The following is an 18385-nucleotide window of genomic DNA, read 5'->3' on the forward strand; positions in this document are numbered from 1 at the left end:
TAATGTCTATAATAGTAATATAGCTATCAAACACCTGTTATAATACCTAGTAATAACGTTAAATAACGTTTTATCTAAAAAATTTCCATTAAAATCAAAAGTGTAAAAATTCTTAATTTTGAACTAGAAACTAATTCACCCAAACGTACACGAGAGCTGTACACCATCCCTCTAGGACCCAACATAACCTTACTTAAATACCTATTTAATATTAAGTTTATTTAGTTTTATATATTTGATATTTTTAATGCATTGCGTTTTCTATTGACTCCTATTAATTATTATACTATTTATTATAGACACTCATGTTTAAGATAACTTATCTTCCTCTCTATATTAATGATTAATATACTATACTACTATACCTACCTACATACGTATCTCTTCATATAATATACAATATTTTTTTTTTAGTATATAACATAAATTGTTCTCCTGTAAACAAAACTTTTTTGTACATTTATTGTCTTATTATATTATTATATATTATTTTTAATTGATGACTGCAGTATATATTATTTCTTCAACCTCAACTTGAGTAGTGGAATCAGATGTATGGATAATTTTAATAATTCTCTTACAGTAGTTGCCACTTATTGAATCCTGTACTTCACAAGAACGCGAGTCCATTACCTGAAGGAGTCAATTAGGTAAAAGGTACAAAAACAAAAATACATACATACTCGTATTATGCGTTATAATAAACAAATTTAATTTGATGATCTACTAATAATATATAAATACTCGTATATATATTTATTTATATATTTTAAAAAATATGTCGTTATTCATAAAAAAAAATTTGATAACGATAAAAATAGAAAATTTTTCAAAAATGTGAAAGTATACCCTTAACAACATACGTTGACCTACTCAACCAGTGTAGTTTGTCCAATACACAAATGTATACGTGTAAATCGTGAACCGCTTATTTGAATCCAACAGCCTAAAGAAACTTTTAACCTTTAGTACAATTAGCGGCGACTACTATGTTAAAATAACATAATTAAATTAAATTATCATAATATCTATAAATTATGAAATATCGGTAAGATTTATTCACGACAACAATGTTGTGCCTACTCAAATTTCTCATCCATATCGCCGTATACCTACTTAAATTATATTAGGTATTGAAATACATAACTAAAATATCTTAATAGAACTACAGAAAAATAATAGTGAAAAGAACCGCAATTAAAAATTGTAAAAGTTATGCATTAAATTGAGACACTGAGTCGTATGTAGTAAGCTTGAAGATTTATATAAGTATAGAGAACATTTACTTATTTAGTTACGTTTACATCAAAACTGAAATAAAACGAGGAAACAACTATAAAACAATGAATAGTATAATAAAACTAAATTTTAGGTTAAAATAGAACCCATACTTACTCTAAAGTTATCATACTATCTGATATTATTATGAAACAATGTTGTATATCGTATAATATAACTTCCAGTTTACAAGAATTTTAAAGTTGAATACTATCATTATTTGTCGCTATTAAACCTTACTGTACTTTCTTCAATTCATCTGATATTATAATAGATCCTTAAATTGCATTGAAAAAAATTTGAACCAACTACTGAACTATCAGTATACAATAGTTCAAGAACTATTAAATAACATTATCTGTATGGACGCAACGCCATGTCCTAGTTTATAACAGTATAGGTATTAAAACAGTTTTAACATGTTAAACTCATTTTAACTTTTAAACTAAATAAATAATTTAATACATTACTAATATTATTGTCATTTTCAATCTTTATCTTTGTATGTATAAAAACCACAGTTAAAAAAAAATATACTCGATTTATATATTTTATTATAATAAATATATTATATGTTCCAAGATGTTGGAAAAACATGCACTGTGCACTTAAAAACTAAGCACATAAATATACACGTCATTTACAAGTATATTTTGTACAAATCTTGGGATAATAAAACCTTAAAAAAATTATTTTAAAGGGCAAACGTTTGTAAAGCAGGATCATTTATACTCTCCCAAAGCGCATACACATACATAGATTAAAAAAACTAAACCTTTTGAACTCTGATTTAAATTGATTTATGCATTAGTTGAACTTGTAAATAATACCAACGTCCTACATATTATATTATACATATTAACAAATCAATTGTGGGTAAACAATAAAAAAATTATATTCAAGGTTGGTAGGTGATATAATCTCTTACATTTATGCAGTGACGTATTTAGGATTTATTTGAGGGGAGAGATATGACTGAAATAGTTTTTCTCTCTCTTCTCAAAATGCATGAAGATACTATCTATTTATTATAACTACACACCTAATATATATTATATCTGTACATAGTAGGTACATAAACCTTATAATTATAACATATAACATATTAAATAATAAATCATTTATTTATTTATCATTTACAAAACTAAAAAAAAAGTCAAGGGGAAGATATATCTTCCTCATCTCCCCCCATAAATACGCTACTACATTTATGTATTGATTTAATTTTATTAATTCCAGTTTTTAAATTTAAATTATTTATTAATTATTAAATAATTAAAATATTTTAAATATGTATATATTTAATAATTAATTACATTTAATCCACTTACATATTTTAGAAGCTAATTTATTTTCAATTCCTTCATTGGCCAAGCATTTTCATTTTCTATACCGTTCTAAAACTTGTAGAATTAGATTAGGATGACCATACGTCCCATTTAAAATGGAATTTTCTCTTATTTAATCAATATGTCCCGCTGTTCCGACAAACTTCAAACAGGAAACTTTTTTCCTCGTTTTTAGAAGATAATTTCATTTTAATCCTATTATCCCTATATTATTATATTATATTGTAAAAAGTTAAAATATTTTTATCAATAACTTTTTGGAAGTTTGTAGAATATTCTCTACCAATACCAGGAACTAATGTAATAATAGAGAGAATATTTTCTATCAAAAATTGATGTATGTAAATAAGACACTTGTATTAGGCTCGATAAAGATCCAATTCAATTTACATTTTGGTCACGTAATCGTGCAATTTATCGTTTACGTTTACTAATGGACATCGTCAAATATGCTCGGAATCCTAATCTACAAATAATAATGTGTTATATACAATCACTCGAAAGGTTGAAATAGTGGAATCTCAAAAGCATTAGGATTAATTATGCATTTTCTTATAGATATTATTATTTAAGTGCCTAGTCACATAGATATACATATATAAACATTATAAAATCGATCAATTGTATTGTGTAACACCAATACTTTGCATGCAATTCGTTTTATTCCAACACGTTTTATGATCGAAAGTATAAATAATGCACACAGTACTATCAGATACACTGTGACAAAAACATTCGGTAATTTTCTCACAGTCATTTTCCACACTCTTGAATAAAATATGCTTTATGAAGATATGATCGAATGTTATACTAAGAGCCAAAAAATGTATAGCAATATTAACAAGGACCACAAAGATGATGAACATAATGATGTTCTTATGGAATTCGATTATTTGTATGTACATCATACATTTATTACGCGGACCAAACAAAATTGCCTTGCGTGCTACGGGTTAATCGACCTATGAAATAGAAAATAAATTTTATGTATGATAGATTAAAGTTACAGTTAATAGGTAATTAATAATCAGGCCTGTCGTTAGGGGGGGGAGGAAAGGTAGGATTCCCCCCGGGCCCGAAAAAAGATAACTAATAATATGTAATGTATGAATACATATAAAAGATGTAAAATTATTTAAAAAGCAATTTAATTAAAAAACTAATATTGTTTACAAATTTGTGCTTTTACTTTGCTACTTGAAATAGAAAAAGTATAAATATTTGAAATTTATTTGGTCTTGTGAGAGGTTGGGGGAAGGAGGGTGACCGTGGCTCCTGAAACCACCACTAATAGGGGCCCTTAAGCATTTTCCTCCCGGACCTGAACTTTTCTCTCTACGGCCCTGTTAATAATTATAGTATCATTAAATTAGACAAACAATATTATAATCTGTTATATAAACTGACATTTAAATGTATTATTTTTGTATGTAGTACATCTTAATTTATAAAAGGCATCGTGAAATGTATATTAATATATTATTTTATTAATAATTTGTTAATAAAAAAACATAGTTCTACCATAATTTTTACTTAATAGGAAACCAAAAATATTTTTTCTAGATAATATAAAATTATAGTTAAAACATAATAAATTATATGATAAATTTGTTTTTATTGAAGCCATCAACCTATTATATTTATGTATATCTAAGAAAAGAGACCTTAACCGTTAAATATATTCAAAGTCCTACCATCCACCAAATAAAAATAGTATATTGGTTACTATTCACTATACAGAATATAAAATATTTAATTACCATCAATTCTCAAGATCTTAAAATGTAACAAATAATTTTTTTTAGTTAATAATTATTTTAAATCATTTGAATTTTATTTTATGAATGTATACTTTCCATGATATACAACTTTTTTCTATGATTTACATTATGATAAAACTGATGTGAAGTTGACCCTTCTTAATTTATGGTACAATCATAATACCACTAAATTAAAATATTTGATTTTTAAATCAATATTATTCAGACGTATATTACTCAATCACTTATATGGATCTGTTTTATGGTCTCCTTATACTCAGAAAGACATCCAAAGAATCGAAAAGATTCAAAAACGTTTTTTTTCTCATTTCGCAGGCTATGTTTTAAAATTTCAACACAAATTATGCATGAGTAGCGGAATCTTTAAATTTATTGTCCCTTGAAACTAGAAGAAAAATTTTAAACATACGTTTTATTAATAACATAATTCATGGTAAAATAGATACTATCCGTCTGCTAGATAGAGTTACATTTCATTTACTTAGGACAGGATCCCGTAATAAACAGGTTTTCAAAATCAGCACTCGTAAAACAAATTATTTATATACCTAATAACACTATCCAAAGAACAATATTATTGACTCAGACCCAAATCTCTTAAGACTTTTAGTCTAACGAAAGAGTAAGATTATCTTAGACTAGGACCACATAACGTTTTGTTTTTAATGTAATATGTATACTTCTACAACAAATCAATTTCTTTCCATTATTTTAATGTTATATTATATATATATATATATATATATATATATATATATATATATATATTATAACATCTGTTCCTCGTAACATTAATTATTATCTCTAATTGTACCTATTAACATTTATGTATTTCCTTTGGAAATTGCCGTCAGTCGTAAAAATAAATAAATACCTACGGTAAAACCAAGGTACATAGAATTAGCTAAGTCGGCTATAAATTTCTACATTGTCAATGAGTGTGATGTGGATGTTTTTATACAATTATCATACGTTATAGCGAAATCTAGCGACTCAAGCAAGAGTTCATTGCTGATGGTTATTTAATATACCAAATTACAAAACGGTAGATATCATTGCTTTTATCATTCTCTACAAGGTTACAAGTTGCGACCATTGATTGATTGATTATAGAAGAGAAATGAGAATAGAGATTATTCTGCACGGTTTTGTTCGTGTGCATTATTTTTTAACGAAAATCCAATACCTATATTTTATTATTTTAATATAATAATGTATCAACTGCGGCATTTAATACGTTAATACCAATAATACTTGTTATAAAAAATCAATTTTTCACGTTTCTGTGAAATATATTACCTCATAGTGAATATTTCACATGAAATAATGTCAAACTTCAAACACTTGTCGATTATCATACATATTATAAATATAAACAAAATCAACAAATTTGTATTTAATATTAGAACTCGATGACTTCATAAGTAATGATATAAAATTGGAAACTGCAGGCAACTTATACATTTATGTATTAATGCTGCTATAAATAGAACTCTAACTTTAACAATACCGTCTAAAAATCATACTAATTAATAATAGAATTAGAAGCATCTTCATATACCATATTTTATTTTATTTTGTGTTTTTATTACAGCGAGTCCAGGTGAGACAGTGATTGAGTGTTATAGGCTTATAGCGAAATATTTAACCGTAAGAAATTCAAAACTACTCAGTAACTTGTAAAAAAATTAAAAATTACGTATTGCTAACTTTTAACTTATCTATTAAAAAAAAAAATGTTAGAAAATAATTTAATTAGTACCTAACTAAGTTATTCCTTTTTACAAATAATTGTAACTTAACGTTATTATATTGTTAAGATCAAAGTTATTTACTAATTATTTGTATTATGAACTGTAAATTTTTTGTTCTTATTTTAAGTAATTTAAATAAAATAATATTGTAATATTGTAAATGCTATCATGTTAGGGTAGTGATAAAAATATCGTCATTCGTCGTAGTCGCCCAATCCATCCGGACGATATTGCACCGGTCTGTTAATTAAATATATTAATAATAATAATAATAATTTACTTTACTAAAACTAGTCATTTTATTTTCGATAAGATAAAAATATTTATGAGTAAATTTAAATAAGTTATCATTTTCTGAAAATGTGTTACTTACCTTACTTACTTAAATTAATTTATATTTTAAAATGAACTTCAAGTTTGTACCTATTAACTTGCTCAGTTTTGAGGAAATGAAAAGATTATGCTTGTTTAAGGGTACCTAATAGTATGAAATATAGATTGATTTGTCTTGGTTAACTACTATTTTCTATATCAATCTTCCATTTAAGAATGATAAATGATGATTTTTATGATAAGTAGAAGTTAAAAAAAGCTGTATTAGTTGATATCATTGCCTTGTCATCTGTATAGTCCACCGCTAAGGTGTTGCGTGTAATAGGTTAGTCTGAACTCTGAAGAACAGAACTTGACAAAAAATTCATTCTTGTGAAACACCATCTCTAATGCCTACTATATTAAAATAAATAGTCCTGTGGCCAAGGGCAGAGTGGGAACAAATTCAGATCAGGAGAATAAATTTCCTCCGGGCCATTCAACTTTTTCGTCTCTTGAATAGAAACTTTATTTTATTTATGTATGTAATGAATTTTGTATTTAAATGTATACCTAAAGGTAAATAACAACTATTTATTAGGTACCTATGTATTTTATTGATATAACTATTAAAAGAAACTTTAAATCTAAAAACTAAAATAGGTGCCTAACCAAAATGTATTAATCTTAGAATGTTTTTAGATAATATTATATGTTAATAAATAATAAATATAATCGATTTTAGATGATAAATCATTATGATCAAAGATATTTTCAGTATTCGTTAAAAATTTAGGTAAATTTCTTTTGCAATAACATGAATCTAATTTCATACATTGTTTTCCACTTTGCATCAATAACTTTTTTCTTTCTCTCTTCAAAACCGTTTTTCCTTATCTTACTATCACTCATTTCGAGGAAAACCAGGAAATATTCAATATTTAAATGAATATTATATTTAAAAAAAAACTTTTTAAAAGTATGAAGTATAAATATAGTATAAAGGTACTACAACATAGGTATATTCATTTAAATAATAACGTAATTATCAAAAAAGTTTTAAATCATGAAAACAACGAAAAAGATGATGATGAAACTTTAAATAGACAGACTGTAAGTTATCAACTGAAACCTAAAGCTGTTGATGATATTAAGGAGAAGCCAAGTAAAATTATTCATATCCACCTTAAACAAGACATAGACACTTTGACAAGGTTAGGTTTTTGACGATTTAATATTAATAAGAAAGTATTACGCCAAAGTTACCTGTAAACTTGAATTAATTACAAATCGCTATAGACAATATGAGTCATCTAGTAATTACAAATCGTAATAAAAATTTTTTACTTCTAAATGACAACACATCAAACATTTTATTATTTTCTTCCGCAAATATGCAAATATTTAGTACCCCATAACATACAGTTGGTATCCTGCGAGTATGAAATATATCGCAAGTATATACTATCCCGTAACATACAGTATCTCGAGAATATGTAGTATCCTGCGAATATGTATATAGTATCTCACATATATATTCATGGGATACTGTTACAGAATAATATATATTTACGAGATACTGTATGTTACGGCAGCGTTTCCCAAACCATGGGTCGCGACCCATTATTGGGTCGCGAAATTTTTTTGATGGGTCGCGACTCGAGGTTACGATTACAGTTATTTTAGTCGTAAATTGATAAATAGTATAAATAACTAGTATTGTAGAATAAATGACGTAAAGTTATTTTGATTATGGAATTTTTTTTATCTTATCGGTAAATGTGCTAATGACTAGTGACTAGTCGATGCGATCGGCTTGGTCGTTTGTCCATAATCCATAATATACAGTTGAGCAACGAGCGGTACATCGAGACTACGAAAAGTTAAGTTTTCGATTAAACACACATTTTTAACTATTTTAACACATTTTTACCTAATGGATAAATTTATAATTCGTAAGGTTAGGAAATATTGATATGTTTTTTGTACTTAGCGAGTTTCTAGAAGAAGACGACTCGGTGAATGTCAATGATATCAAAACAATTATTTCATTGCATTTAAATCAAATATCAATTGCATTGAATAGTTATTTCCCGAAAGATATTCGTGACGATTTTCAATGGATTGAAAATCCTTTTACTGTTTCTATTGAAGAGTTGAACTTCAATACGCTTCTTGAAACTCAGATTATCGATCTTTCTTGTGATAAAACTTATGAACATAAATTTAAAAATGAAACTCTTGTAGATTTTTGGTGTGCAGTATATAATGAATATCCAGAACTTTCAATTAATGCAATAAAAAAACTATTACTTTTTCCTACCACTTATTTGTGCGAGAAAGGATTTTCTACCATGGCCAATATTAAAACAAAACAAAGAAACAGATTAGATGTCACACATGACATGCGCATCAGTTTATCTGAAATTGTACCCCAGTGGGAAATTTTATGCAACAGTGTCCAAAATCAAAATTCACACTAATTTTTCTATTATACTAATTTTTTGTATTTTTTTATAATTTATTTTATTTATTTATTAATTAAGTTATTATTATTCAGTATATTGTATTTGTATTGTATTTTATAAAATTCAATGATAAAATGGAATATAGTAAAAATCTTATTTATTTAAGGCATACTTTTTTTAAGGGGGGGGGGGGTCGCGTACCTAATAAAGATTAAATGTATGGGTCGCCATTGCAAAAAGGTTGGGAAACGCTGTGTTACGGGACAGTATATGTTTGCGGGATAGGTACTGGATTTTATCTAGACTGGTTTAGGATCCACTAGACCATCATACTGTATTCTGTCAAATAGATACTCTGATGACGAAATATGGGAAAATGTAAAAATGTATATTTGACTCGATAGTCACGAGGCAATTAGTTATTATTGTGTTGCAGAACTTTGGGAAAGTTATAAAAATAGATGATGTGTACTATACTAACGTGAGTGTAGGTATATCGTATATACTATGTACGGCCAACGACAAATTCATAATATCGAATAGTTATCGCTTATCAGATTCAAAATTTCAAAAATAATATAAAAGTGATTATTAATTAAATTGTTAGTATGATTTCGTTTTCATTTTTTTTTTTCTATCAATACTTCAGGCCAACGGGCCATTTAGCTTCCAGGCTACCAGGATTTTTCCCAGTATTCCGGTGGGCCATTTCGCCTCTGCCCATGACGGATTTAAAAGTAATGGTTAATGATCATTTAAAATTATTTTAAATAAGATTTTATGATAATGTAATAAGTTTAATTATATTGCATCTATCTCATAGCATACTACACTATATAATACTATGGTCACAGGCTCACAGAACAATATATGTAGAAATTAGAAAAGAAACTTAAGAAACAACACTCACACTCGGTCAGCTGGGCGGTCTACTGTATCCCTACAGTATGAAGTATTGGATTCTAAAAGTTAAAACCGTATCCGTAATCTGACTAGATGTTGGTAATGTGCATCCCTATTTGTTACGATATTATAAAAACGGAAACAGTCCATTTCCCGCGTAATCTTCGCGGGTCTTATGTAAACAAACATTGCTAGAAACGAGCAAATCTGGAATTGCAATAGTTGCATTTTTTTATTATTATTCAGTGTTCTTTCAACAGTTTCAACTAATTTTCAACAATATATTGTTCATATAACCATTAGTACTGTGTTTATCTCGTTTTTGATAAGGTGAAACAGAGCCTTGGAAGTATTTATGTTTGGAAGTTTAGCGGGCGCGGGGAATCGTAATCCGCCGGTAAATCCCGTACATACCTACCAGACGATCGATTTATTATCTACTACGACTTAGCCAATCATATCACCGAATTCGTCGTTAGGATCTCTGCTATGCTGGGGATGCATTTCGGAGAGTAAAATTAGCATACATGGTTGGTGGAGTCGAGAGATACCATTTTGAAAGCTGTAAAACCAAATTTGGATTTTTAGTAATTTTTATTTCGTACATTATGTCCCGGGTACTCATAATATGCATTATGCCGGTAGAGACGAATCGGTTTATAATTCATTAAAAATTTTGTATTACGACTTAGATAATCATATCCCTGGCTTCGTTAGGATCTCCGCTAAGTAGGAAATGCATTTTGGATGCAGAAAATTAGCATACAGTGGTGGTGTGGTCGAGTTGTCTAGAAAATAATACTTGATGCAGGATTACAGAGATAAAATACTACGTTTAACTACAAGTGCAATTTGCTTACCAGGGGAATTAAACCTATTTGGTGGTATAGAGTAAGTCATTTGAAGTCGAGTGATACCATTTTTAAAGCTGTAGAACAAAATTTTGATTTTTAATAATTTTTTTTCATAGGATACGTTACGTGCGGACGTAATATACATTACAGCGGTAGATACGAATCGGTTTAAAAATAGTCTGAAATAAAATTACTAAAAATCAAAATGTTGTACTATATATTTGAAAATGATATCACTCGACTCCATAGGACTTACTCTATACCTACCACTAAAGGGTTTTAGTCGCCTTATAAACGAATTGCCAATTGGACTTGTAGTCATTATTTATTTTTTTTAATATCGTAACAAATAGGGGTACGGTAAACATTACCAACATCTAGTCAGATTACGGATACGGTTTTAACTTTTAGAATCCAATACTTCATACCGTAGGGATACAGTAAACCGCCCAGCTGATCGAGTGTCGTTTCTGTATTGTTCTGTGGATTTACTCTATGATCTATTTAAGACCGAGGTTAAAAAGATATTAGCAAGAGCTAACCATGGTTTTGGTTATGATCTTATTTGTTATCAATGCTATTATGATAAAGTTACAATCACAAATTATTAAATTATGATTAAAAAATGAACTAAAAAATATTTTGTTCTCAGAACAGTCTGAACTTAATTTTTATCATTAGTAGTTATAAACACTTTAAAATTAATAATATTTTAATGCTTTCATCCAAACCAATATCATTAAATGTAAACAAATACGTTTACCGAGCTTACAACATTTAACTGAAAAATTATCCCTACTGCATTTAATTAACACATTAACACTTGGTAAGGCCTAATAAATACTATTCAAGTATTGATGTGATTTCATTTATGTTTGAAATTTTTTCAGTTGTATAGACATTTTTAAAAATTTGGACTGATGTCTTCTAATAATAAAAGTGGAATTCCCTCTAATGAAGAAATTATAGAAGAACTCACTAAAGATTTGGAGAGTTCAGCCATTAAAACTGATATTTCTGGCGATGATGCATCTCATCACAGTGAATCAGATTCAGAGTTTGATACTAATGTAAACGAAGAAAATGAAGTTAAAGATGAAGATTATATTGATGACACACTATTACAAGCAAGAGATGATAAACTACCAGAAGAAAAAAAACGGGTTAGTATTAGGATTTTCATTATATGTAATATTATTATAGATCTTAAGAATGTTTATGAAATAATTTTATACTATTAAACTTGTTTACCAGTAATTTCATGGTTTAATTAATACTCAAAGATATGCATGATTTTAGGAATTATTGCAAGAAGCTATTAGTTTAAAAAATGAAGGTAACGTCAAGTTTAAGAATCAAGAACACGAAGAAGCTTCTAAAATATACACGGATGCATTGCGTACTTGTCCATTAATTTTCCCGAATTACAGAGCTATATTTTTTGCAAATCGAGCAGCAGCCAAATCTAACATTGTATGTTATAACAAATTCTTTTGTTAGTACTTACCTTTAATTTATTTTATTTATTTTATCAACAGAATATAGAAAGTGCTATTCAAGATTGTACTCGTGCTATTGAGTTAGATCCTGATTATTTAAAAGCATATATTAGACGTTCTAAATTGTTTGAACGCAATGACAAGCTTGATGAAGCATTAGATGATCTAAAAAAAGTCCTTGATATTGATCGAAATAATGCTGAAGTAGCATACAATGCTAGAGTAAGTAATAATTATTCATTATTAAAATTTTCATTAATTTTTGTACATATAAATTTAGGTATTACAAGAAAAAATAAACGAGCGTAATGAAAAACTAAAAACTGAAATGATGGCTAAACTTAAAGATTTGGGCAATATGGTACTAAAGCCATTTGGTTTATCTACCCAAAACTTCCAAGTTAACCAAGATCCAAATACTGGTGGATACTCAATTAATTTTAAACAATGATTCAATTAAACATTTTGTCACGACTTATCAACTCTCTTTAGCTTGTATATATAAATGTAATTATAAGTTTAAAATAAATAAAAACTATTTGGTGATAAAAACATATTTATTTGATCAACTTTTTATTGTTTAAAAATAAGGTTTTTTTTAATAATAAAAATAAAAAGTTAAATAAATGCAAAATTAGGTAAGTAAAGTTAAACAAATCCACACAAAACCAAAAATAACTAATACTAACAAAACAATAGTTTTCTTTCATAGACCATGAGAATGCAAAATTCAAAGTATTTAAATGAAATACCATTGAAAGGTTGACATTTTGTTTGTATGACATCAATATTGTAATAGTAGTTGTATTACACTCAACAAATATTTTTCGCCAATTTTCACATGAAGAATTCTTCCGTCGAAACGGATAATGTGAGTCATGTTCTGGCTACTATAGGTTGATCTAACATAGTTATTTCAATCTGTTAATAAAGAATTAAGGCAAAGTACATTTTTTTTTTATATGACATAAAAATCAAAAAATAAGGTATAGAAAACTAGTCTTTTAAATCATCCAATAACTTTTCTTCTATCTATTTATGTAATAAAAGATTCAGTCATTTCAGAGGCTCCCTTTAAGGATAGTAGGGTGTATCTTAGCACTCCTATTTTTGTCTATTCTTTTAGCATGCCTTAAAATTTACAAATGCACTAAAAGTCTATTACATAAAAGTTATAATATATTATAAAAACCATTATGCATATGACTTTCAAATTATTTTAATTCGTCAACATAATAAAAATATAACTCAGCAACACCAAACATTTGCCATACATATATTTAAGCCCACAAGGAACACATCTAAATGGAAATAAAAACTCATATATCCCCCACCAATTTCTTATAAATTGTCATCAATCAATATTGATTGTTACAGTCAGTTTATATTTGGAAAACAGGTGTGTTCTTTTGTGGATTGGAATATACATAACATATATCATGTATATTTAAAATTTATTGAGATGAAGAAAAAGTGAACTGATAATGAAAAAAAATTAGACTACATCCATTTTAGTAACCTTATAAATAAAATTTAAATGGCACCACTGAATCATTATTTGAATTAATTATAAATCTATATTGTATAAAGAAAAATTACACTACCACCAATATCCTGGTTTCAATAATTTACGACTCAAATAAAATTTTTAAAAAAAATGGTTACGTCAGTAGAGTAAATATTAGTTATTAATTAGCAGTTGCATAATAATATATAGCTTAAATAATAATAAAAAATAATAAAAAAGGATACAATTCTTAGCCCTCGTTCAGCAGGATTGGTAAGCAGCAAACCTCTTGGTAAATAAACCATTTCATTCTGTTCAACTATAAATTTTCCAACTTTGCGTAAACACTAAAAATTTGTTTAAACAATCATTTAATAGTAATTTTGAAATACCTACATATAAAATTAAATTTTTATTTACTTTTTCATAGTGTGTATCTGCACACAAAAACATTGTATACACGGTGAAGCATGCAAAACAGCCTTCACAGTAAGTCTTACATGACGCTTTTTCAGCTTCGGCAAAATATGTATTCAACTGATTGATTGTATATTCAAAAACCGATCGCTCGATCTACAATCAAACGTTATTCAAACAGTCAATAGTTTAATAAAATCAAGCATTCAATAAAATTCTTACCTTGTTTTCAAGTCCTTGTGGAAAACTTGTCATAAATTTTACAGTTGTGCCATCTGAATAGTCTCGTTGAACAAATACTTTAGCATATTGAGGCCCTTGTGTTTGACTAGCTGCATTTCCTTGAGATGACCTTATAGTTGGTGGAGACATAGTGTATATAATATTTTATAACTTCAAAATCAATGCTTCAAACTATAAAACACTTATAACTATTCACCAACTACTAAGTACTTTCAAAGAGAAAAATACTAAACGATATTGAGACAAGTTATACACTTAATTATATACCTTACAGTAATTTTTTAGATATTCTCAAACTAAAAATACAATTAAGATTTAAAAATAAACACAAAATATATTAATTTTCTTAAGAATAAATTAGATGTTTGGAATTGAATATTTAGATCGATCAACTTTTAACAATTTTAACTATAATACCTATATAGTACTATATCATGTCCTATATTAAAGTTATTACTATCTATATTTGGTAAAAAATACACACAACAATAATGATAAGTGATAACAAATTAAAAAACAAACAGTTGGTGATTGTATAACTGTATAAGTAGACCATGTAGATAGTAGTTAAAGGTTCATAATGTTCATATTATGACAAAATATGTTCATTGGTGAGTATAATAAAGATCTAAGATGAATGAACTCGGTTAAAACATGAAAAATCTAAATACTCATTTCAATAAAATAAATTATAAAATGTTGTATCTTAAGTTAAACTCACGCAATCGATTTATCATGCAGTAATTCTGTAACAATACTTCAATCAAGTAGAATGTTTAGAGACTTACAAAATTAAATCAATATGGTGAGTAATCAGTGACATTAAGCTAATATTATTATGAATTATAACACAGATTTATTGATTTTCAGTTAATAAATGCATGTGATCCAATTTTCAATGCAAATATACAGTTGGATGGCAGTTGTATTTCTCGAGAAGACTATTCTGTTGAGAATCTTATTTCATCAGATGTGGAATTACGAAAAAAAGGATTTCTTTGCGAGACTTTTATTCGGCCACCTATAAGCTTAACATTTAGTTTCCCATTTGCGTTTGACATTAAGTATGTGGTAATTGGCACTAGAGTAGGCGGTCAAAAGTCTTCAGGATTTCAGATATGGGCAGGACGCAGTAACAATATGCAAAAGATCTGTTCTGTGGTAACTAATAATGAAATGATAGTATTTCATGACAATAGTACGGATTTATCTACCTTTGGGAACAATTATGAAAAATGCTGTTTTAATATATCGGCTAGTAGAAATATCAGATCGGCTGAAAAGTTATCCGTGGGTATTTTCAAAACAGCAAATTCTATACCTGCAATAGGTAAGTTGGAAATTTGGGGAAAAGTTTCATGTAGTGTACCGAAAGAAATTCGTCAATCAATAACTCGTAATTGGGAAGAGAGTAAAATACCAAAACAAATACAAAAACAAATTAACACACAACTGATAACAGAAAAAAATACTGATCCTTTCATTATGTGTGATGACTTTTTAGATTCAATTACTTATGAAGTAATGACATGTCCTATGGTTCTACCTAGTGGAAAATATGTTGACAGATCAACAATAGAAAAATGCATTGAACATGATACCGTATATGGACGTACACCTTGTGACCCTTTCACCGGAATACCATTTACAGATAAACTAAGACCAATACCTCTACCTGAATTGAAAGGACGAATTGATTCATTTTTAATAAAACATGCAGATGATGATAATATAAAATGTATACCACGTGCAGTTGGTAAACATAGTTTTAGTTTTTACACAGAACGACAGACTAAAAAAGCCAAAGTACAATGTAGTACATGTAACAGCAACTGCAATTTGTATTATTTACCTTGTAAACATCTGCAATGTAGAAGTTGCTTAAAGACTGAGAAAATTAAATGCAATGTTTGTCATAGTGACTTTAATCGGAATCAAATTGAAAAATATCATGAAAACCATTAGTATAAACAAGATTTTGTTATCAGAACGATTACAATTATGTATTTCTGTTCATTCCTTCAAAGATAATTACTACTCCATAATATTAATCACTCATAACAATAAGATTAATGATTAAAATTACCATAAGTAAAAATCAACAACTATAAATTCATTAGTCAAAGTTTTCTATTTCTTTAAAGCACATTGTACATTATGTTTTAATTTTTTTTTTTTTTGTATATTATGTATTCATTTTATTTATTTTGCATACAATTGTATTATATTTCAAAATAAATAGAAGTTATGTACAAAAATACTTTTAAAAGTATTAATTTAAACTAAAAATCTTTTTTTTAACATAGCTGTAAAAAAAATTAAGCTGTGATGTAAATTGTTTTCATTTTTTTTATTAGAAAAAAACTTCGTATTAAAGGTAGTTACTTTTTACCTAGTATATTTTTATACATACAATTTAATTAAATATTTAATGTATTGTATATTAAAAATTTTTTTTTTTTTTATTGAATTTAAGCTTCGGCGACTAGGGCCATTAGCTGTTGTAGGGGTTATGAACTGTGGTAGGGATAAAGTTGGTACGGTAGGTTGTATTTTTATGATTGTTACAGTTGATAGTAAACATGTGTATGTGTGGCAAGGTTTTTAACCACTATGATCCTGGGTGGTCACCCATCCGAGAGCCAGTAGCTGTGGCCATTACTTACTCTCAGTCGCATTCCGCAACTGGTAGCAGCCAACGCGCCACGCCAAGCTACTATATTGAAATTGTTAATTATAAATGTAATCATAAAATAAACTTAAATCATTAGCTTAGGAAAATAATTACTCATGTAGAATATTTTTGTAACTGAATATTACTGAAAAATTGTATTCATTAGAAAAAATACCAAAGCACTTATGTCAGTTTACATCCACCTCAAACATATTAAGCAACAAGTTATTTTGCCAAAGTATGTAGTATGGAAAGCTTCAAGGTATACTTTTCAAGTATACTAAAAGATCTGACTATGAATTTCATTATTTATACAAACGGCACTGACATTTAAAAACTTGACAATATTGATAATACTAAATTAAACATCAACTAATCTACTAATCTCAACTGTCGTCTATCATTCATCCACAAAGAGGATTTCAAATTTCAATGATTCTTACCTTTAGCACCAAGACTATTTTTAATAAGATAATATTATGAATGATTTAATATAATCATGTAATTTGTTTTTTTAAATATTTCATCTAATAATAATTGATATTTGATATTAAATTTAACATAATTTTACATTTCTATTCTTAAATTATTGCTCAATAAATATGTTGCATATTACATATGTTACTATATGCGATATTTATTAACTCATTTTATTTCTCCATAGTCATATAGTAATAAATGAAAATTAAATAATTTATGAAATAGTATCATAATGTATTAAAACCATATGCTTAACAACCCACCATTAGTCATAATTGGAGCACAGATTTTTATGTACTAAAAAGTATTTAAATATGCCATATAATATGCAGTAAAAATCATAAAAATATGCAAGAACATTTTTTTTATTTATATAAAATTTACAAATTAAACAATATACAATAATTAATTACTTAAATAAACTAAGTATATAAAAAAATTTCGTTTTAATATGCAGGCCACAACTATGATATTCTTATTATTTTGGCCAACAGCGGTTGCCATTTGATTATTACAATTGTTTTCTTGCTAATATGTTGACTTAGCATAAACTAAGTCAAAGATATACCATAGTTAATAAAGAAAAAAAACAATTATTCAGTTATTGCAACATATTATAAAATACAATTAAACATTTAATTTATACATCAGGGTACATCATATGAATTGTACTACACGAGCCAATATGTTTTTATGACTTGTTCTTAACGTCACTGTTCTATTCATTAGCAACTCCATGTGGATTTGGCAGTGAGTGCAAACAAAAAGTTTATTTTAATATGTAAGCTACCCAACACAAACAGTGGTATGATGATGAAAAGAAGAAATGGATAATAAAAAATAAAATTTAAAAAAAACTGTTCTAC

The 18385-nt window shown here is 27.3% G+C and overlaps 4 protein-coding genes across 4 annotated transcripts; 3 read left to right on the forward strand and 1 right to left on the reverse strand.

Annotated features, from left to right (window-relative positions):
* The first annotated feature begins 8450 nt into the window (after positions 1–8450).
* Positions 8451–8957, forward strand: LOC112599179 (protein FAM200A-like). Its single transcript, XM_025345990.1, has one exon. The coding sequence runs from the start codon at positions 8451–8453 to the stop codon at positions 8955–8957; it is 507 nt and encodes a 168-aa protein (XP_025201775.1).
* A 2425-nt stretch (positions 8958–11382) lies between these two features.
* On the forward strand, positions 11383–12754 carry LOC112598800 (tetratricopeptide repeat protein 1). The gene is made up of 5 exons (XM_025345420.1): positions 11383–11525; positions 11590–11862; positions 11999–12172; positions 12238–12420; positions 12479–12754. The coding sequence occupies exons 2-5, from the start codon at positions 11620–11622 to the stop codon at positions 12647–12649; spliced, it is 771 nt and encodes a 256-aa protein (XP_025201205.1). The 5' UTR covers positions 11383–11525; positions 11590–11619; the 3' UTR covers positions 12650–12754.
* Positions 12755–12832: 78 nt separating this feature from the next.
* LOC112598801 (golgin subfamily A member 7) lies at positions 12833–14740 on the reverse strand. Its single transcript, XM_025345421.1, has 4 exons — positions 14345–14740; positions 14126–14278; positions 13951–14052; positions 12833–13119 (listed from the first exon to the last, which is right to left on the reverse strand). The coding sequence occupies exons 1-4, from the start codon at positions 14492–14494 to the stop codon at positions 13075–13077; spliced, it is 450 nt and encodes a 149-aa protein (XP_025201206.1). The 5' UTR covers positions 14495–14740; the 3' UTR covers positions 12833–13074.
* A 173-nt stretch (positions 14741–14913) lies between these two features.
* LOC112598908 (RING finger protein 37) lies at positions 14914–16532 on the forward strand. The gene is made up of 2 exons (XM_025345576.1): positions 14914–15170; positions 15236–16532. The coding sequence occupies exons 1-2, from the start codon at positions 15168–15170 to the stop codon at positions 16328–16330; spliced, it is 1098 nt and encodes a 365-aa protein (XP_025201361.1). The 5' UTR covers positions 14914–15167; the 3' UTR covers positions 16331–16532.
* Positions 16533–18385: the final 1853 nt, after the last annotated feature.

Source organism: Melanaphis sacchari, unplaced genomic scaffold (genome assembly GCF_002803265.2).
Source record: "Melanaphis sacchari strain LSU unplaced genomic scaffold, SCAv2.0 Contig4_pilon_pilon, whole genome shotgun sequence".
Taxonomy (NCBI): Eukaryota; Metazoa; Arthropoda; class Insecta; order Hemiptera; family Aphididae; genus Melanaphis; species Melanaphis sacchari.